The 19,987-nt window shown below is 47.7% G+C and overlaps 1 protein-coding gene across 23 annotated transcripts in view; it reads left to right on the forward strand.

The window, feature by feature from the left end:
* The first annotated feature begins 16 nt into the window (after positions 1-16).
* Positions 17-19,987, forward strand: part of LRRC27 (leucine rich repeat containing 27) — a 50,300-nt gene continuing 30,329 nt past the window's right edge. For 8 of the 23 annotated variants that reach the window (XM_077947875.1, XM_028827045.2, XM_077947876.1 and 5 more), the window contains exons 1-5: positions 17-80; positions 1,346-1,603; positions 13,011-13,141; positions 14,347-14,449; positions 18,649-18,707. In XM_077947875.1, coding sequence (XP_077804001.1) covers positions 1,394-1,603; positions 13,011-13,141; positions 14,347-14,449; positions 18,649-18,707 — 503 coding nt within the window. In that variant the 5' untranslated portion in view covers positions 17-80; positions 1,346-1,393. Of the gene's footprint in view, positions 360-1,345; positions 1,604-12,467; positions 12,877-13,010; positions 13,142-14,346; positions 14,450-18,648; positions 18,708-19,987 lie in introns of those variants that run through there. The other 15 variants (XM_015148477.3, XM_077947878.1, XM_015148480.3 and 12 more) reach the window with 5 other exon arrangements.

The raw sequence follows: 19,987 nt of genomic DNA on the forward strand, positions 1-19,987 counted from the left end.
TGTCTGGGTGGCCTCCATTGTTGGGCTGCAGCTCTCGGCGGCGTGACTCGCCAGCGCTCCAGTGGGCCGGGGAGCGGCAGGTGAGACGGGCGGGCACGGCCAGCTCCCTGGGCCCTCGAGGCGGGCGGTGGCAGGAAGGTGGTGCCGCGGCCCCTGGTGCCCTGACGCGTAGCTCCAGCCCCGATGCTGACGGCAAAGGCCACACTCCTCAGGCCTGGAATGTGAGGCCCAGAGCGTCGGATCCAACTCTGCCTCGCCCGGATGGGGAAACTGAGGCAGGGAGCAGGGGTGGGCGTGCGTGGGGATCCCTTGAAGGCAGCCTCGGAAACCCCACTGAGCCCGCGCTGCCTGGGCGCTGTGTAAGTCCAGGCTGTCGTTTCACTTCTGGTTTTAAGATATTTTCCCTGTTGCGAGGTTTGAAGCCTCCCGTCCTCTGTTTTAAGTTCCGTGATTCGGAGAAAACAAGTGAACTGACCGTGAAAAAGCCCACAGGCTTCCATGGAATATAGGCCGCCTGGGGTCGAACCCTGCTGGGGCTCAGTGTCGCCGCTACCTCCCAATTAACTGCGCCCCTGCAGCAGTTCCCTAACTGATCTACGCCTCAGCCTCCTCCTCCTTAAAACGGGAATGAAGTACACACACATGTGCCAATCATTGGGCGGTTGAGTGATTTGAATTAGATGAACTGGTGCATTCCAACGTTGATTCTTATTGCCGAATAAATTGTTTGGAAATTGCAAGTGGAAGTGTGCCTCGCTGAATGAGGTTTTGGTGAACAATAGTTCTGAGTAAAAGTGTTGCTGGACAACGAAAATTCAAGATTCTTAATTTAACAGGTTTTTCCCCGGTGCTTAACTGGGTGTTAGCCAGACTTAGTTCTGGTCACTGGGCCAAAATGGTAAACAAAAGACAGGCTTCCTGGCCTCAAGGAACTAAAAACATATTTCAAAAGGCACAGAACCACACCAGAGATAAGAAACAGTGCAAACTTCACCCCCCCAATCATTTCATGGAAGCGGTACAGTTGATTTACAGGCTTTGAAATGTTCTGATCTGTTTATATCCCTAAAATGATCATTTCTATTTATTGTGCGCCTTTGCGTTTTCCAGGAGTTAAATCTTGGAACTCGATTGTACAAAGTGAAAGCAGAGAATTTTAATCTGAACCTCTTTGTATTTCTTTTTTTTTTTTTTTTTACATGTTTAAAAGTCAGATTTTTGCTACAGCTTATGAAAAATGACAGCTTTTAAAGCAAGTTAAATTACTGCAGATCTGCCACATAGCTGTTCTGTTTTGCCTCAGTATAATTAGTTGTTTCTACATCTTCCCTTCCTGTGTCTCCAGGTGACTCCAGACCAAGGAGGATGAGCTGCTGTCCCTGGAAGAGAACGGATGGAGGGAAGCGGCTCCTACACAGTTCCCTCTGTGGCTGCTGCTGATCTGGAGGAGGGTGCTGGTCAGACTAGGAGCTTGCCTGCCACCCCATCCAAAGATGTTCACAAGTGTGTTGGAGGCATCATCTTTTCCTCCTCACCGATTTTAGACTTGAGTGAAAGTGGTCTGTGCCATTTGGAGGAGGTCTTTAGAATCCCCAGCCTTCAAGTAAGTGGGGCTGCTCCTCTGGCTGTGTTGGGAGGCAGAAATGGGAATCTACCCCGGGCTTTATTTGTAGGCTTCTTTCTCTTTGGAAGTGATGAATTCTAAAATGAAATAGAGGAAAGGCTAACTCATAGTTTCATATGCCGATCACAACAAAATGGGAAATTTCATGATGGGGACCAACCCATGGAAATAGTGCATCTATTTAGATGAAGGCGTCTGTTCTCTTCCTTGCAGTTCACCTCTCAAAACCTGTGGTAGTAACTACTGCCAAACACCCTTGAACTCTTAATTAAAACACAAAACCTTAAAGAAAATCAGGCAACATTAACAGTTAAAAACTTTGTTCTCACCCATGGTTTTGCTCATGTTACACACTGGTTTTACTTCGTGCCCGGCCCTTCTCCGGGTCAGTCCGCAGTAGATGCTGTCTTGTCCCTATGATTTCTAGAGAAAGCTTCTGTGAGGGCACAGCTTTGATGTTAGACAGTTGAGGGTTCCCCCTGCAGCACCTGTCCCTGCTGGGACTCACAGAATTTCCTTAAACCTCATTTGGTTTAATCTGGAATGTGGGAACGATCACATTTTCACATCATTTATTGTAAAAATGAATAACGTGAAAGTTCAGTGTCTGAAACACGGTTATGATATTGATTGACTTTCTTTTTGTATTTTTAGTAGAGATGGGGTTTCACCATGTTGCCCAGGATGGTCTTGAACACCTGAGATCAGGTGATCTGCCTGTCTCAGCCTCTCAAAGTGCTGGAATTACAGGTGTAAGCCACCGCACCTGGCCAGATTGACATTTTTGAGTGCTTTTACCAGAGCTACATGTTTAGATTTTTAGTGGCTGCTTAAGTTATAAACTCTACATTTGCCTTGTCTTTGCTGTCAGGGCAGCACTGGTCTCGCTCTTTCCTTCCTGCTGACATCTAGGATAAGGCACTGGTCATGGGGACCTGCCTTGTCCTGGCTCCTGTTACACAGGTGTCACTTTTAATGAACAGATATCCTCAGCCCTGAATTACGGATCCAGCAGAGCCCTGAGGTTTCTGTTACCTTTATGCATAATGGGAGAAGGAGGAAATTCCAGAGGTCTTCAGGCTTAATGAAGAAACTTGATAACTGCTTATAGCTTTCAGAAGACAAATGTCAGTATAAATTTTATTACCATGACATCAAGTCTCTAAATGAGGTAATCAGAGTGGTAGACTTTCTCACTGAAGTCATAAACAGCACTTCCAGAGATCCCCCATCCTCACATGAGGCTCCTAGGACCTAATAGGAAAGATGAAACTTGTGTTGTGACATAGCCGATTCACTGTTCACCATGTGAGAAACAAACCCAAAGAATGGACTCAGAGAACAGTGGAAATGAGACTTTTAAACACAGTTTTGCAAGATTGGGTGTCTGGTGGGCAGGCACACCCAGCACGGTTACAGCTAGCCTCTTATCCCCTAGTGCACAGGTCCCGCCCCCAGTTCCTCATAGGCTGAGTACTGTGGGGGGGGGTCACAGCCTTCCCGGACTTCACCTATTGGTTGTTGGGTAGGGGCTGCAGGGTGCAGGTCCCGCCCCCACTTCCTCATAGGCTGAGTACTGTGGGGTCACAGTCTTCCCGGACTTCACCTATTGGTTGTTGGGTAGGGGCTGCAGGGTGCAGGTCCCGCCCCCGCTTCCTCATAGGCTGAGTACTGTGGGGGGGGGGGGGGGCGGTCACAGCCTTCCCGGACTTCACCTATTGGTTGTTGGGTAGGGGGTGTAGGGTGCAGGTCCCGCCCCCGCTTCCTCATAGGCTGAGTACTGTGGGGGGGGGTCACAGTCTTTCTGGAGGTCGCCTATTGGTTGTTGGGCAGGGGCTGTAGGTGTTTTCTTTGGGGTTGTCCTGCTGCATTTTGTTGCGGCCCACAATGCATTGCACTCCCAGTCAGCTCAGGGGCTCTTCCAGTATTTGACTTATGACCTAAGTAGCTGGGCAGGCTGATAAGAACAGACAAAACGAGATATTTTTAGGCCAGTAAACTTTCATCTTAGACTAAACCTCTTTGGTTCGGGTGAGGGCAACTAAGGGGTCGGGGGTGCCGAGAAGCAGGCGTTGGCTATCCAAGCAGGGGCCTAGTACATCCTGTTTCTTCTGTAGTTTGTTGACCTAAGCCGATTCAAGGCACTTTGTCTTGGAAATGGACCACTGTATACATTATTTCCTTCAATTCCCTCCTCTTTCTCTTTTTACTCCTGTTAGTCCCATTTCCACATTTATTTTTGTGTCCTTTGTTCCTCACATCATTTCAAAAGCTGTTGACTGTCTTCATCATAACAGAGTAGATCTGATTTGGTTTCTAATAATAGTTGATATGTTATGGGTATTTGTTTGTTGATGGCTGTTTCAATTAATTTTTGGGTTAACCCTTTAACATGGAGGATAATGCAACACCCTGTAGCTCTCAGGACTCCAGCCCCTATTATAAGGGATGTCAGAATGGAGGCGACCATTCCTTTCCGTTTTCCCGAACCAGCTCTCTAGCCAATCAACTCTCTAGCCAATCATCAATTCCAGCATTTTCCACCAATTCGTTGGCTAAAGTTGTTAACTCTTGTAATGCTTTTGTGATGATTCCATCTGGGGCAGTATTGTTAGGAATGAAAGTGCAATGCTTTCTGCCCATTATGACGCGTACGGCCCCTTTCTCTGCCAAGATCATGTCTAGTGCAAGTCTGTTCTTCCATGCCATTTGGTTGGTGGCATCTAACTGGCCAGCCACTTCTTTGAGAGCATCTCGAGTATAGGTGATGAATCTTTGTTGATTGTAATAGATGCAATTCATCAGTCTACATTTTTATTAATAGTTGACCACCAGAAGAGTGCTGATGCAAGCCCAGCAGCTGTGTGGTTTCGGGTCTTCGGTTCGTTAGGTGCTCCTCTAGGACTCCTACTGAGTCAATATAAATATTGGGATCAAAAGAATCTGCTAGATCTCTCTGACTTAGGTGGCCATGGGGGTTCTTGGGGATCTTATGGAATGCCAGGGTGAATGGAATGGCCAGTTGAACTGAGGCACAAGTCCCAGTCCATTTGGACAGTAACAGGTCACAGAGGTTCCTCTTCCCACTTACCACCAGACATCAGCCTGGGGTGTATGAAGAGCCGAGTAGTTGCCATTGTTTGACTCACCAGTAATGTTTAAGATGTGGGTACAAGTTGAGAGTTCTCCCACAGCCTTATTGAACTCTGCCCCCTGCCTAGAGAGGCAAGAGGAGTGGTTCGTATTCCCTATGGAGGATGAGGGGATTGCTCTCATGTCTGATTTTCACAAGATGGGAAGAGCAGTGATAGACTTTTGCAAATCTCATTTCCCCATGCATCCCTGTCCTGGTATAAAGCCAATATGCATTGCATTCCATCAGGATTGGTATCCAATCCTGGGGGAACTGGAACCACCTGTGCCTGAGGCTGCCCAGCAGAACATGCGTGACAGTAGCTCTTATTAAGAGCTAGTACCGAAAATCTGACCCATCAGGCCCAGGCATTGATATCCCCATATCCAGTCTCAGTTTCTAAAGTCTGCCTCAAATCTGTTACCTTCGTTATTTTTACTCTCTTAGGGCATTGTCCGGTGGGTTAAAGGAAGTAGTGGGACCGGGAGTTACAGTAATCCTGGGTGGGCTCGGGGTAGAGTTGGTGACGTGCCTGAAAGCTAACTGTTCCACGGGATCCCTTCCTGAGATACTTATTCCTGATCCATACCTCCAAGGTTCCTGGTCTAGAGTAGCTAGGGTGTTTATGTTAATTAATATAGGATTGCACTCTAAATTTCTACAGTTAGGTGGTGTGGGGCTCTTATATAACTGTATTTTATTCTTTAAGGGTTTGGTTTTGGGAGAATGGCTCACCCAGCCTCAAAATTGGGTGGTCCGCCAGACCTCATTCCAGCTAGCACAGGGCTTTCCCCGTAGCGACCTGTTTCAGGACATAGATATTTGTTTGCTCATGACAGCTGCCTTTGGTTCCCTAAATTCCCACAAGGTAAGACTTGGCAGGCATCAAAACTTATGGTCTGGGAGGTGGAGGTTCTAGCTATATTGACTATTAGTTTGATTGGCTATTCTTCTACCAGGCTCCATCCAATAATTGTGTACCGATTAATTCTAACTACGTCCACCCCAATGACAGAGCCTGCTCGTGGCTTCCTTCTAGGTTTTCCTCAGAGTTAGCTTAGGGGTTCCTTAGGAGATCTGTACACTTCCCATTTCCCCTTTCCCTTCCTTCCAGGAGTTCTTTTACCTGTCTCTTGACTGAGTGCCATGTGTCCACCCCTATCCAGCTGTTCGTACGGCTGTCTCAGTGGTTAGGAGAGCTTGGTAGGGACCTTCCCAGCTTGGGCGGAGCTTCGCCAGGCTGGAAGTGGTGAACCGTGAACTCATGAGGCAGGGTTTGAGTCAGAAATCCTTTCAACCGGAGGGATGACAGGGTGGAGGATATGGCCAGTGTATAATTTCTTAAAAATTCGTCTTTGGTTTTCATAGCAGGAAGGTCAGTAGTCCCACCTAAATCTGGGAGTCCATATAACAACTCGTAAGGGGACCGTCCCAGGCCTTTCCTCGGGGCTGTACTAATCCTCAGGAGTTGCTCTGGGGAGACGTCTGGTCCAAGGCACTTTAGTTTCTAAGATTAGTTTAGTAAATACGCTTTTGGAGAGTCCGATTCCTTTTTTCTACTTTTCCAGAGGAAGCAGGGTGCCAAGGGGTGTGGTAACCCATCTAATGTACAAACCCTCCAGAATTCCCCTTAGCACCCTCGAGGTAAAGTGGCTCCCGTTGTCTGAATCAATATTTTCTACCAGGCCAAATCTGGGTATAATTTGTTGTGAGATTATTTTGGCCACATACGTGGTGGTGGCAGTTGGGAGGGGGAGGCCCCTACCCAGGTGGAGAGGTGGTTTACCATTGCCAGCAGATACTTTCGTCTCCCTATTGTGGGCATTTCTGTAAAATCTACTTGAAGGAGGTCTCCCTCTGGTAGTCTTTTGGTTTTTTTGGGTTTTTTTTTGAGATGGAGTCTCGCACTGTTGCCCCGACTGGAGTGCAGTGGTGCAATCTCAGCTCATTGCAACCTCCGCCTCCCGGGTTCAAGTGATTCTCCTGCCTCAGCCTCCCGAGTAGCTGGGATTACAGGCACCTGCCACCACGCCCAGCTAATTCTTTGTATTTTTAGTAAAGATGGAGTTTCACACTATGTTGGGCAGGCTGGTCTCAAACTCCTAACCTCATGATCCACCTGCCTCAGCCTCCCAAAGTGCTGGGATTACAGGCATGAGCCTTCGCACCCAGCTAGTAGTCGAACTACCTTTTTGTTTATTCTCTGGCAGGTCACACAACCCCCACACGCTTGTTTAGCAGGTGTGTAAATCCCTATACACCCTTAATTCTTGAGTATTGCATCACACGTGGTCTTGGGACCCCAGTGACTTCCTTGTGCAGTATGGACATCAGTTCTCTCATTATGGGTTTATCATTTATCTCCCATCAGAGAGCACCCACCTCCCATCCTCAGTTTGAGTGGCCCCTATCTTGTTCTTTTTTTTTTTTTTTTTTTTTTTTTTGAGATGGAGTCTCGCTCTGTCGCCCAGGCTGGAGTGCAGTGGCCGGATCTCAGCTCACTGCAAGCTCCACCTCCCGGGTTCACGCCATTCTCCTGCCTCAGCCTCCTGAGTAGCTGGGACTACAGGCGCCTGCCACCTCGCCCGGCTAGTTTTTTTGTATTTTTTAGTAGAGATGGGGTTTCACCGTGTTAGCCAGGATGGTCTTGATCTCCTGACCTCGTGATCCGCCCGTCTTGGCCTCCCAAAGTGCTGGGATTACAGGCTTGAGCCACCGCGCCCAGCCGAGTGGCCCCTATCTTGCCCAGCTCTTCCTCCTCTTTAGAAAATTGGGGTCTTAATACCACCTTAGGGATATCTGGATTAGGCTAAACAGTCTAACTTCTTACTTTAGAGAGGCTTGTTTAGAAGCTTCATCCACAAGCCTGTTCCCTACAGCTTCTATAGTGTTTCCTATCTGACAGCCGTTTACATGAACCATGGCTATCTCCGCTGGAGGCAGGATGCTTTCTAAAACTTGCTTGACCAGTTCCCCATGTACCAGTTTTTTCCCCTTACTATTTATCAGGCCCCACTCTGTCCAGATCCTTCCAAAGGTATGTCCTACTCCATAGGCGTATTTGGAATCACTATATATAGTGCCTTCTTGGTCTTCTAGGGGCTTTAGGGCCTGGTTAAGAGCATATTATTCACAGGTTTGTGCTGACCAGTTGTTGGGTAATCTACCTTTTTCACATGAGGATCGTTTGCATCAATGACAGCATAGCCATTGTGTCTTTTACCATTAGTCACTTGGGATGACCCATCCACAAACAGCCTCATTCCATCATGTAGGGGAGCTTCTCGAAGGTCTGGTGTGACTTTAGTTTGATATTCTATGATACCTAACAGTTACAGTCTGATGCCACCTTATTCTCCTGTCCTTTCAATAAGAAACTGACTGGATTCAAGCAAGTATCTGTTATTAAGACCAAATCATCTTTTTCTAGTAATAGGACTTCATATTTTAATGTCCAGGAATTAGTCAACCATCTCCCAGCTCTTTGATTTCATATATGCCTGACCTGATGTGGGGTGCTCCCTACCAGGGCCCAGTCGAAGGTCGGCTTCCAACCCTCCTCTGTCAGCAGGGCTGTGACAGCTACTGCTTGCACACATTCGGGCCACCTTCAAGGGACAGGATCAAGAAGCTTGGAGATAAAAACAACAGTTGCCTCTTCCCCGCCCCAGATTTGAGTGAACACCCCAAGGGCCACTCCCTGGCCTACTGTTATTAACAGATAACACATTTTCTTTAAAGATGGAAAGGCCAGGACTGGGACTGTAGCGAGAGCTTGCTTTAAATCCTCTACTGCCTTGATTTCTTCCAGGGACCATTGCAAAGGTTACTAGAAGGTTACTAGAAGTTCGTCTTCTAGTAACTTAAGATACAAAATCTTTGTTTTTTTGAGCATATGAGTCAATCCATAATCTACAGTAACCAGTTAAACCTAAAAATTTTTGGAGTTCTTTCTTTGTCTTAGGCAAGGGCAGACCCACTATTCCCAATACTCTTTCTGGGTTTATTCTCCGCTTCCCTTCACTAATTAGATGTCCTAAATATTTAACTTCTTTTTCTACAAATTGGAGTTTGTTCTTGGAGAAACAAGAACAAGCCCATTTCCCCTAGGAAATCAAGCAACCCCATTTCCCCTAGGAAATCAAGCAACCCCATTTCTCCTAGGAAATCAAGCAACCCCCTTTCCCCTAGGAAATCAAGCAAGCTTGCGGTAGCTTCGGATACTTTGTCCCTCCTTTTCCCAGAAATTAGAAGAACATCCACATACTGTAATAACTGGGTTTCTCTGGAAGGTTGGAATTCCTCCAGGACTTTTTCTGAGACATGACCAAATAAGTCTGGGGCTTCCGTGAAACCTTTTGGCAGCACAGTCCAACAGTACTGCTGCTTTCTCCCAGTTACAGGGTTTTCCATTCAAAGGCAAAGAGGTCCCTACTCCTAGAGTCTAGGGGACATGCCCGGAATGCGTCTTTCAGATCCACTACACCGAACCACTTACGTTAATGGGGTATTTTACTAAGAAGGGTGTAGGGGTGAGGCATCACAGGATGGTGAGTTTGTACAATTTGATTTATAGTTCTTGGATCTTACGCTAATCTGTAGGACCCATCCGGTTTCTTTACGGGGAGAATTGGAGTGTCGTATGGTGACATGCAGAGTTCCAGTAGTTCATCTTTAATTCATTCCTCTGTTACCGCTTGGAGACCCTTTCTCCCTTCAGTGGGTATGGGATATTGTTTCCTGCAAACTCTTTCTCTTTCTCCTGGATGTTTTAGTTCAATCTGTAAGGGTGTGATTTTTAATCCTCCCCGTTGCCTTCCTTAATCCACACAAGGGGATTACTTTTTTCCTCCTCTGTTAGAAGGCCCATCATTACTTTTATTTGTCCCTTCTCTATTCCTAATCCTAAACCTAATCTGACAATCAGGTCTTGACCAAGGAGGTTAGTTCCTGCTTCAGGAACATGTAAGAACAACCACTTAATTTGTTCTGATCCCAAGCTAATTAACATTTTCTTAAATATCGGAACCTGAAATCCCTCCCTCTTTACCCCGATACTGTTAACTTCTCCTTAGAGAGTTTTGCGCCCCTTGGTTGGTACATTGGGGAGAAGCAAGCCCCTCCAGTGTCGATCAACGATGTCATTTCTTCCCCGTACGGACCACCAGGTTGTGAGAAACAAACTCACCCATCCAAACCCAAAGAATGGACTCAGAGACCCAGAGAACAGTGGAAATGCGACTTTTAATGACGGTTTTGCAAGATTGGGTGTCTGGTGGGCAGGCACACCCAGCAGGTTACAACAAGCCATTTATCCCCTAGCGCGCAGGTCCTGCCCACCCAGTTCCTCATAGGCTGAGTACTGTGGGGGGTCACAGTCTTCCTGGATGTTGCCTATTGGTTGTTGGGTAGGGGCTGCAGGGTGCAGGTCCCACCCCCGCTTCCTCATAGGCTGAGTACTGTGGGGGGGTGGTCACAGCCTTCCCGGACTTTACCCATTGGTTGTTGGGTAGGGGGTGTAGGGTGCAGGTCCCACCCCCGCTTCCTCATAGGCTGAGTACTGTGGGGGGGGTTACAGTCTTCCCGGACTTCACCTATTGGTTGTTGGGTAGGGGGTGTAGAGTGCAGGTCCCTCCCCTGGTTCCTCATAGGCTGAGTACTGTGGTGGGGGGGGGGGGGGTCACAGCCTTCCTGGACTTCACCTATTGGTTGTTGGGTAGGGGCTGCAGGGTGCAGGTCCCACCCCCGCTTCCTCATAGGCTGAGTACTGTGGGGGTGACAGTCTTCCTGGATGTTGCATATTGGTTGTTGGGTAGGAGGTGTAGGGTGCAGGTTCCTCTCCTGGTTCCTCATAGGCTGAGTACTGTGGGGGGCGGGTCACAGCCTTCCCAGACTTCACCTATTGGTTGTTGGGTAGGGGCTGCAGGGTGAAGGTCCTGCCCCCGCTTCCTCATAGGGTGAGTACTGTGGGGGTCACAGTCTTCCTGGATATTGTCTATTGGTTGTTGGGTAGGGGCTGTAGGGTGCAGGTTCCTCCCCCGCTTCCTCATAGGGTGAGTACTGTGGGGGGGGTCACAGTCTTCCCGGACTTCACCTATTGGTTGTTGGGTAGGGGCTGCAGGGTGCAGGTCCCGCCTCCGGTTCCTCATAGGCTGAGTACTGTGGGGGGGTCACAGCCTTCCTGGATGTTGCCTATTGGTTGTTGGGTAGGGGCTGTAGGGTGCAGGTTTCTCCCCTGGTTCCTCATAGGCTGAGTACTGTGGGGGGGGGGTCACAGCCTTCCTGGATGTTGCCTATTGGTTGTTGGGTAGGGGGTGTAGGGTGCAGGTCCCGTCTCCGGTTCCTCATAGGCTGAGTACTGTGGGGGTCACAGTCTTCCTGGACGTCGCCTATTGGTTGTTGGGCAGGGGCTGTAGGTGTTTTCTTTGGGGTTGTCCTGCTGCATTTTGTTGCGGCCCACAATGCATTGCAATCCCAGTCAGCTCAGGGGCTCTTCCAGTATTTGACTTATGACCTAAGTAGCTGGGCAGGCTGATAAGAACAGACAAAACGAGATATTTTTAGGCCAGTAAACTTTCATCTTAGACTAAACCTCTTTGGTTCGGGTGAGGGCAACTAAGGGGTGGGGGGTGCCGAGAAGCAGGCGTTGGCTATCCAAGCAGGGGCCTAGTACATCCTGTTTCTTCTGTAGTTTGCTGACCTAAGCCGATTCAAGGCACTTTGTCTTGGAAATGGACCACTGTATACATTATTTCCTTCAACCATAACCAGCTCCAAGTCGCAGGTGGTGCCTGCATTTCCAGAGGTGCTGGGGAGGAAGAAGAGTGTTAGCTTTCTGAGGGTCCTTTTACTGGCATTGAGGACGACGTGGTTTCAAAGCTGAGCACTGGAATCAGCTTGCCCTGGGAGGGAAAGGACAGGACCAAAAAGCGTAAAGCCACTCCTGCAGAGGCCCGAGAAAGGCAGCACGCGGAGGCATGCGCATGCCTGTGTGTGGGGGTTGCATGCCCGTGTACGTGGCGGTACACCCGGTGATCTGTGATCGCCAGGCTGCTTTCTGGAGACCGAGCCAGCTGCCAGCAAGCAGTGACTCCAGCAATTTCCTCACAGGGATAAGACACTGTTTCCAATGCCTTTATGAGAAGTGTGATTTTTCCAGTCAGTGTTTCTTCAGTTGGAATCTGTCAATGATTTGGATCAGGGACACGGTGTTGAAGGTGGAATGGGGAGGCACGGTGGCGCTCTGTGCAATATGCAGTGTGTGTTTCATAGAGAAGGCAACGTAATCACAGCAGCCAATCCACGCACTGCTCTTTAGTGCTGCCCACATTGCCCCGTCTCACAGATGAGGACACTGGAGCCCAGAGAGGTTCGGGAACTTGCTCAAGGTCACACAGCCAATAGATTTTGAAACGTAGATGTGAATCCAGGCAGTCTGGCTTCGAGATCATTGTTCTGAACAATGATCTGTTTCTACTCCCTCAGTCAATACGAATATAGATATAAATATGTATAATAATGTGAGTATAAACAACATAGCAGCACTAATGATGGTATTGTAAAAATTAGCTATTATCCTCCCACACTGTGACTGTAAAATTATATATATGTTATATGCATTTTACACAGCTAAAATCAATGTGTATACATTTCATCTTCCACCTTCCCTTATTTATAATGACTTTAAAGCATCACTGAGTTGATGTGTCTATCTGCTTCTGAAGTGACACTTGCCGAGGTTATTTTTGTGTGCTGCTGATCGTAGACAACACCACAGCAGACGCCTCTGTCCCTGTCTTTTAGTTTCCTGTTAATGACTGAGTTGGGCTGAGTCCCCCAGACCAGACATGGTTCTGGCTATTTGCTCAGTAAACAGGCGGTTTCGGGGGCTGCCAAGGGCCAGGTGCTGCGGCAGGCACTGGAGAAAGGGCCGAGACACTGAGTGTGGAGCCCCAGGATTCAGATCGTGTCACAGGCTTTGGGATAGAAACAGTGATGTGCTTGGTCAGCAACAGAGTGCCGGCTCTTCAGGAAGCCAGTCCCCGCTCGGAAGGCCGCTGGAAGGAGCCCTGGTTCTTTTCTTTCTGATTCTCGTGTTTACTGTTTACATCTTTTGAGGGTAAGAGATTGGGTTTTTGTTTTTTGACGTAGTATACGTGGTTAGTAGTTCTTTTGGAAATGGATTTTGGGTATATCATGTTTTAAAAATTAGTTGGTTGACAAAACATTCTCTGATTCTCTTTTGCACGGAAGCAATTGCATCTGCAAAGGAACTCCCTGTGTGTGATTCCTCAAGATTTCTTTCAGTTGCTGCCGAACCTGACTTGGCTGGACCTCCGGTACAACAAAATTAAGGTGCTTCCTTCCGGGATCGGAGCCCACAGGTAAGTTGTTTATGCTTCCAGATTTTAAAATCATCCTTGTCCTTTACTCTTGATTGAATTTTTATTTCGGAATAGACACATTTAATAGTATTTTTAAATCCAGCTAAGAGGTGCGACAGTTGAATGTACCTGACATGCAGAACTCTAACTTGGGATATTTGGTGCCACAACAAATGCTGGTAGCCACAGTGTCTTTTTGCTGGGTGGCCGGTGTGATTTTTATCACAGCTGATTCCAGCTCTGACTCTCCTTGTATGAAGCTGCCTGAAAATCAGAAATACCTCTGACGAGTTAAACCAGCAACTTTGGCCAGGCGCGGTGGCTCACACGTGTAATCCCAGCACTTTGGGAGACTGAGGTGGGCAGATCACCTGAGGTCAGGAGATCAAGACCATCCTGGCCAACATGGCAAACCCTGTCTCTACTAAAAATATAGAAAAATTAGCCGGGCGTGGTGGCGGGCGCTTATAGTCCCAGCTACTCGGGAGGCTGAGGCAGGAGAATGGCGTGAACCCAGGAGGCAGAGCTTGCAGTGAGCGGAGATTGCGCCACCGCACTCCAGCCTGGATGACAGAGCGATACTCCATCTCAAAAAAAAAAAAAAAAAAATATATATATATATATATATATATATAAATTAGCCAGGCATGGTGGTGGGTGCCTGTAATCCCAGCTCCTTGGGAGGTTGAGGGAAGAGAATTGCTTGAACCCAGGAGGCGGAGGTTGCAGTGAGCTGAGATCACACCACTGCACTCCAGTCTGGGCGACAGAGTAAGAGTCCGTCTCAAAAAAAATAAATAAATAAACCAGCTCCTTTGCTCCTGAGGGCTCTTGTGTAACCCACATTGGTTCTTGGCATATAATGAGAAATTCTTCTCACTTAGGAAAACTGGCAGCACCCAGCCAAGCCCCGGGTGTCCTGCCCATCCCCACCACTTCCCTTCCCAGGGTTTTCTTGCATTCCCACTTGTGGACTTGTGGGGTGTAATCCTGCCCATGGTGGAAATGCCACACCTCCTTTCCCCTCCTCAGCCTGGCCCTTCCCCATCAGCCAGGAATCTCCTCTCACTGTGGAGACGTCCTTCTTTCCTGAGCCTTCTGCTTCTGTGTCCACATCCCTGGCACCGTGGCTTTTTCTCCTTCTGAAGCCATGATCGCCTTACCTCTTATTCTTTTCTTTTCTTTTTTTCTTTTTTTTTTTTTAGATGGAGTCTCGCTCTCTCCCCCAGGCTGGAGTGCAGTGGCGTGATCTCAGCTCACTACAACCTCTGCCTCCTGGGTTCAGGCAATTCGGAACTGGAATTACAGGTGCGCGCCACCGTGCCCTGCTAAATTTTGTATTTTTAGTAGAAACAGGGTGTTGGGGTCCGTGCCGGGGGTGGTGGAGAATGAAAGAACACACAAAAGACAAAGACACACAGAGAACATGGCGGCCACACTCAGAGCCTCCGCCTCACTTTATTTATACTCCATAAACCCCACGTCAGCAGAAAGAATGCAATGCAAAACAAACTTTCTTTTCCCAGATGTAACCTTCTACTCAGTTCCTTGTTTCTATGCTCTTCCTTATCTGCCCGCCTTCTTGGCGCCTACGGGAGTTCATTAAAAGTTCAATTGGAGATACTGTCCTTGAGCCCTATCTATTCTCAGCATACTGTTTTCAAAGGCCCCTGCAACAGGGTTTTGCCATGTTGGCCAGGTTGGTCTCAAACTCCTGACCTCAAGTGATCTGCCTGCCTCGGCCTCCCAAAGTGCTGGGATGACAGGTGTGAGCCCCCACACCCAGCTGCCCGAACCTCTTTTGACCAGTGCTTCAGCCCTTCCTCTGATATGAGTGTGTCTGGGCACAGCCCTGAGGTGGGCATGTGCCTGGCAGGTGCAGGCTGGCAGGGAGGCCTATTTGGTGGGGGAAGTCTCTAAAGAGGGGCAGTGGGGCTCAGAGGCCAGGGTCTCTTTGTGAATTTTATTTTAGAAAGGAAGTCACAGAAGGGTTTGAGTAGAGAGGGTGGCATCAGACTTGGCTTATAGTCACTCTGTGAAGAGGGGGGCTCCAGGGCAAGGGTGGGGCAGGTCACCAGCTGGGGCCACGGCAGCAGCCCATGCAGGAGGGGCAGCCTGGGCATGGCTGGCCATGGCAGGGCTTTGGTGGGACTTCAGAGCTGGTGGGATGCGGGTGGGTGTGGGGCCACAAGAAGGAAAGGGGTGTCCAGGGCACCCCCAGTTCCTACATGAGGAATTGTGTCTCCCAAGAGCCATGGTGGCCTCTGTGGGACAGTAGAATAGAGGCTTGTAGGAGGCCCTTCACACCGGTTTTAAAAATGTTTTATAAGAAGTCAGTATATTTTGCCACACGTAATAGAAGAGAACCATGCATCATTCACCCTTCAGGCTCTGCGAGGAAGTTACTTACCTAATGACAAGTGGTGTCTCGAGCAGGTGGAAACACACCCGGTGCATCTGCATGGGGCTCCTGGGGACTCCAGGGTCTGCAGGGCGGATCAGATGGACCTCGAGGAGAAGAATGTCCCGGGACTCAGCCGATGCATCTGCTGAGCCCGGCCAGCTGCTCGTGTTATATGAGCTGCATGGGAGCTAGGTACTCTCTGGGCAGTTGTCCACCCTGTCCTCACGGCCTGGGGAGGTTTCCGAGCCTGTGGCTGAGAGTGCTTTGGGAAGGATTTCTTCTTCACGTGATCATCATCTTCTGGGTTTAGAATCACTGGGTGCTATTTTGTCCACAAATCATTTTAGCCTTACACAGTTCTGGAGAGTAAGTGCTACTCAGAGGATGTAAGTGCACTAAGACCTGTTCCCATAACTACTCGTCTTTTCCCTAACATAAGTATACAGTCCTCAAAATTTGAAAATTCTTTGATTTTGCCAAAGCTGGCTACCTAATGTTTTTGAAGATACACTTTTATTTGTGATTTGTAACCCATGATAACATTCCAATTAGATCAGCTACAGAGCTGAGACATATTACTCAGAAATGCAAAGTGATTATGGGCTTATTAAAGCCTTAAACCTCTCGAAACATAATTAAAACAGTGACGGTGTTAGCGTGCCCCCTTCTCAGCATCTTGGATGTGTGAGCTTGCTAGCAGAGAGAAGATGTGGGAAGCGTGGATCAGTTCATTTACCTCCTTAGGCAAACAAGTCCAACTCAGCATTTACTTTTATATATTCATTTTAAAATCAATGAAACAAAAGAATCAGTGGGTACGCTTTGAATTATTGATAGTATTTAAGGAATTAACATTTATAAATTTGTCATTTAAAGTGTTTTCAGAATATTTTAATAATATTATTACATAAGGTAGAAAAACCCGTGCTGTACTTTCAGGTTAATAGTAAACATGCACCCCCTGCAATCCCTGTCAGGCAAAACCCAACCCAGCCCCACCCAGCAGCACCTGAGTGGCCAGAACCTTTCTGCCTTGACGAAGCCCTAGTGCTGGAGAAGCCGAGGGCATGGCGCTGCCCTTGCTGCCCTCCTCAGAATCTGGAGGCCTCTGTTCACCTTCCAGAGAGCAGATGCTGTTCTTGTTGGCTGGTTTTATACAAGCAAAATTCAGAGGGAGTAAACCAAAAACAATGAACTGAAAGAACCACATTGAAATAATCCACTTTTGTGCACTTCAAGAAAAGTTTACTTCATAAAGTTTATTCCTTAAAAACTTTAAGTAACAGCCGGGCACGATGACTCACGCCTATAATCTCAGCACTTTGGGAGGCCGAGGTGGGCAGATCACAAGGTCAGGAGTTCAAGACCAGCCTGGCCAGCATGGTGAAACTCTATCTCTACTAAAAAAAAAAGTATAAAAAAATTAGCCGGGCATGGAGGCATGTGCCTGTAGTCCCAGCTATTCGGGAGGCTGAGGCAGGAGAATTGCTTGAACCCGGCAGGCAGAGGTTTCAGTGAGCCAAGAGCACGCCACTCCACTCCAGCCTGGGCCACAGAGAGAGACTCCATCTCAAAAAAAAAAAAAAAAAAAAATTCAAATAACCAGGAAAATCCAAGAAAGTAAGTAGAAAGAAAATTGTCTAAACCTTAAATAATCTGATTTTCCTGTAGGGTAATAAAAAAATTAAACATAATTTAAATGAGGGTTGGGCATGGAGGCTTATACCTATAATCCCAGCACTTTGAGAGGCTTAGGCGGGAGGATCACTTGAGTCCAGGAGTTCAAAACTGGCTTGAGCAACATAGGAATACCCTGTGTTTACAAAAAATACCAACATTAGCCAGACATGGTGGCACACACCATTAGTCTCAGCTCAGCCAGACGTGGTGGCACACACCATTAGTCTCAGCTCAGCCAGGTGTGGTGGCACACACCATTAGTCTCAGCTCAGCCAGGCGTGGTGGCACACACCTATTAGTCTCAGCTCAGCCAGGTGTGGTGGCACACACCATTAGTCTCAGCTCAGGCAGGCATGGTGGCACACACCTATTAGTCTCAGCTCAGCCAGGTGTGGTGGCACACACCATTAGTCTCAGCTCAGCCAGGCGTGGTGGCACACACCTATTAGTCTCAGCTACCTGCGGGGGGCTGAGGCAGGAGGATTGCTTGAGCCCAGGAGGCAGAGGTTGCAGTGAGCAGAGGTTGCAGTGAGCCGAGATTATGTCACTGCACTCCATCCTGGGCAATAGAGTGGAGACCTTGTCTCAAAAAATAATCATAATTAACTGTGAAAACCAAGAAGCATAGTACAGTAAAAGGTACGAGATACAGTTTAATAGAATATATGGATTTTTCTATCATTCAACTAGTAAATGTTTACATTCTTTCCTGTCTAAACAGACAGGCATCCATGAGATATTTTGGGCTGCATTTTGTAAGGATGTTACTAGGTGTTAAATGAAAGTGGGTGCCTTCCCGAAATGCTGCCTCAGCTGAGTTTCTTATGTAGAGGCTTCTCAGAGTCCCCAGTGTACGAATCATTCATCTCCAAGCAGGGCAGGATATACTGTGCAGCGGAAGTCTCTCAAGCAATTTTGGCCATAGAAAACTTTTTTCACAGAGCATCATAAAACACTGGGATTCCTCACAGCACATCTTAGGAAAGACTGGTTTACAGTGAGGTTGTAACTGGAAGGTATGAAAGCCTAAAATAGAGGTTCTGAACTGGGGGAGGTTTTGCCTCCAAGGAGACTGTCGGTAATGTCTGGAGACATTTGTGGTTGCCACACCTGGAGGCGGGTGGTACCTCTGGCATCTATTGGAGAAAGGCTGGAGGTGTACAATACCCTGCAAAGCAGGGACACCGCCACCCCTACAGACTGCCTGGTCCCGCGTGTCGGTGGAGCAGGGCTAGACCTGTGTTTATGTTTATGTTTATGTTTGGCAGCAGACCATTTGTGTGTCCATGTTGTAAATTTAAGTGTATCTGTATTGAAGTTGCCCCTGAAAGAGAAGAAAAACGAAGAAACTTGATGGTATATTTTGGAGATAGTCATTTAATTCTCTGCTTTTTAAATTTTTTTGTTTTGTTTTGCTTTAAAGGCATTTGAAAACTCTGCTTTTAGAAAAAAATCCTATCAAAATGTTACCTGTGGAGCTGGGTAAGTAATAAAACAATAGAAAGATGATTTTAAAATGCTATCTTTTGAACTTACCAGACCTTGTAATGGAAGTATCAGGCATGACAAAGGAGGGTAAGCTAGATATTTTTAAAATCCTTCCTACTTCTAGGACTAAGAAAACGTAGCTCTCAAGAGCTGTTGATATAGCACGTACTGTTCGTATGGAGGTGTGACATGTGAGCCTTGTGTGAGGCACAGTCACACAGGTAAAGAAACCGAAGGCCCGGCACACACCTCTGCAGGCCCCGCGTGCTGTCTCCGCTGCATCTCGCTGGCCTTCCTGCGAAGTTTGACCCCTTACGTATGTTCCTAGGCCTCATCACGAGCACTTGTTTAGACCTCAGAAGCTAAACACTCAAAACCAAAGGCATACGCTAACAGACAAATCAAACAAGCATAAACTATCACAGAAGCAAGTTTTATGACTTTAAAATAACTAGCAGAAACAGTATACATTTGTCTGACTAGTAGCCCAGGAAAAATGTCTAAAATTCTGAAGGCATTTCTATTATGAACTTGAAAAGCATTTTGGAGGCCGGGCACGGTGGCTCAAGCCTGTAATCCCAGCACTTTGGGAGGCCGAGATGGGTGGATCACGAGGTCAGGAGATCGAGACCATCCTGGCTAACCTGGTGAAACCCCGTCTCTACTAAAAAATACAAAAAACTAGCCGGGAGTGGTGGCGGGCGCATGCAGTCCCAGCTACTCGGGAGGCTGAGGCAGGAGAATGGTGTAAACCCGGGAGGTGGAGCTTGCAGTGAGCTGAGATCCGGCCACTGCACTCCAGCCTGGGTGACAGAGCCAGACTCCGTCTCAAAAAACAAAACAAAACAGAAAAGCATTTTGGAGAACTAATTTATGAGTACTCGTTTATTGATAAGTCAGTTGCTACTCGTTTATTGATAAGTCAGTTGCTACCATGTGGACAGTATAAAAACAGACACATATACACATGGTTACGTAAAAGTAAAAACATTAAGATTTTATAGCTTTGATTTTATTATTAGCCATGAATCGGGTAAAACTCACCAGTTTAAAAGAACAGTTGAGGCTGGGCGCGGTGGCTCAAGCCTGTAATCCCAGCACTTTGGGAGGCCGAGACGGGTGGATCACGAGGTCAGGAGATCGAGACTATCCTGGCTAACACGGTGAAACCCCGTCTCTACTAAAAAATACAAAAAACTAGCCGGGCAAGGTGGCGGGCGCCTGTAGTCCCGGCTACTCAGGAGGCTGAGGCAGGAGAATGGCGTAAACCAGGG

Source organism: Macaca mulatta, chromosome 9 (genome assembly GCF_049350105.2).
Source record: "Macaca mulatta isolate MMU2019108-1 chromosome 9, T2T-MMU8v2.0, whole genome shotgun sequence".
Taxonomy (NCBI): domain Eukaryota; kingdom Metazoa; phylum Chordata; class Mammalia; order Primates; family Cercopithecidae; genus Macaca; species Macaca mulatta.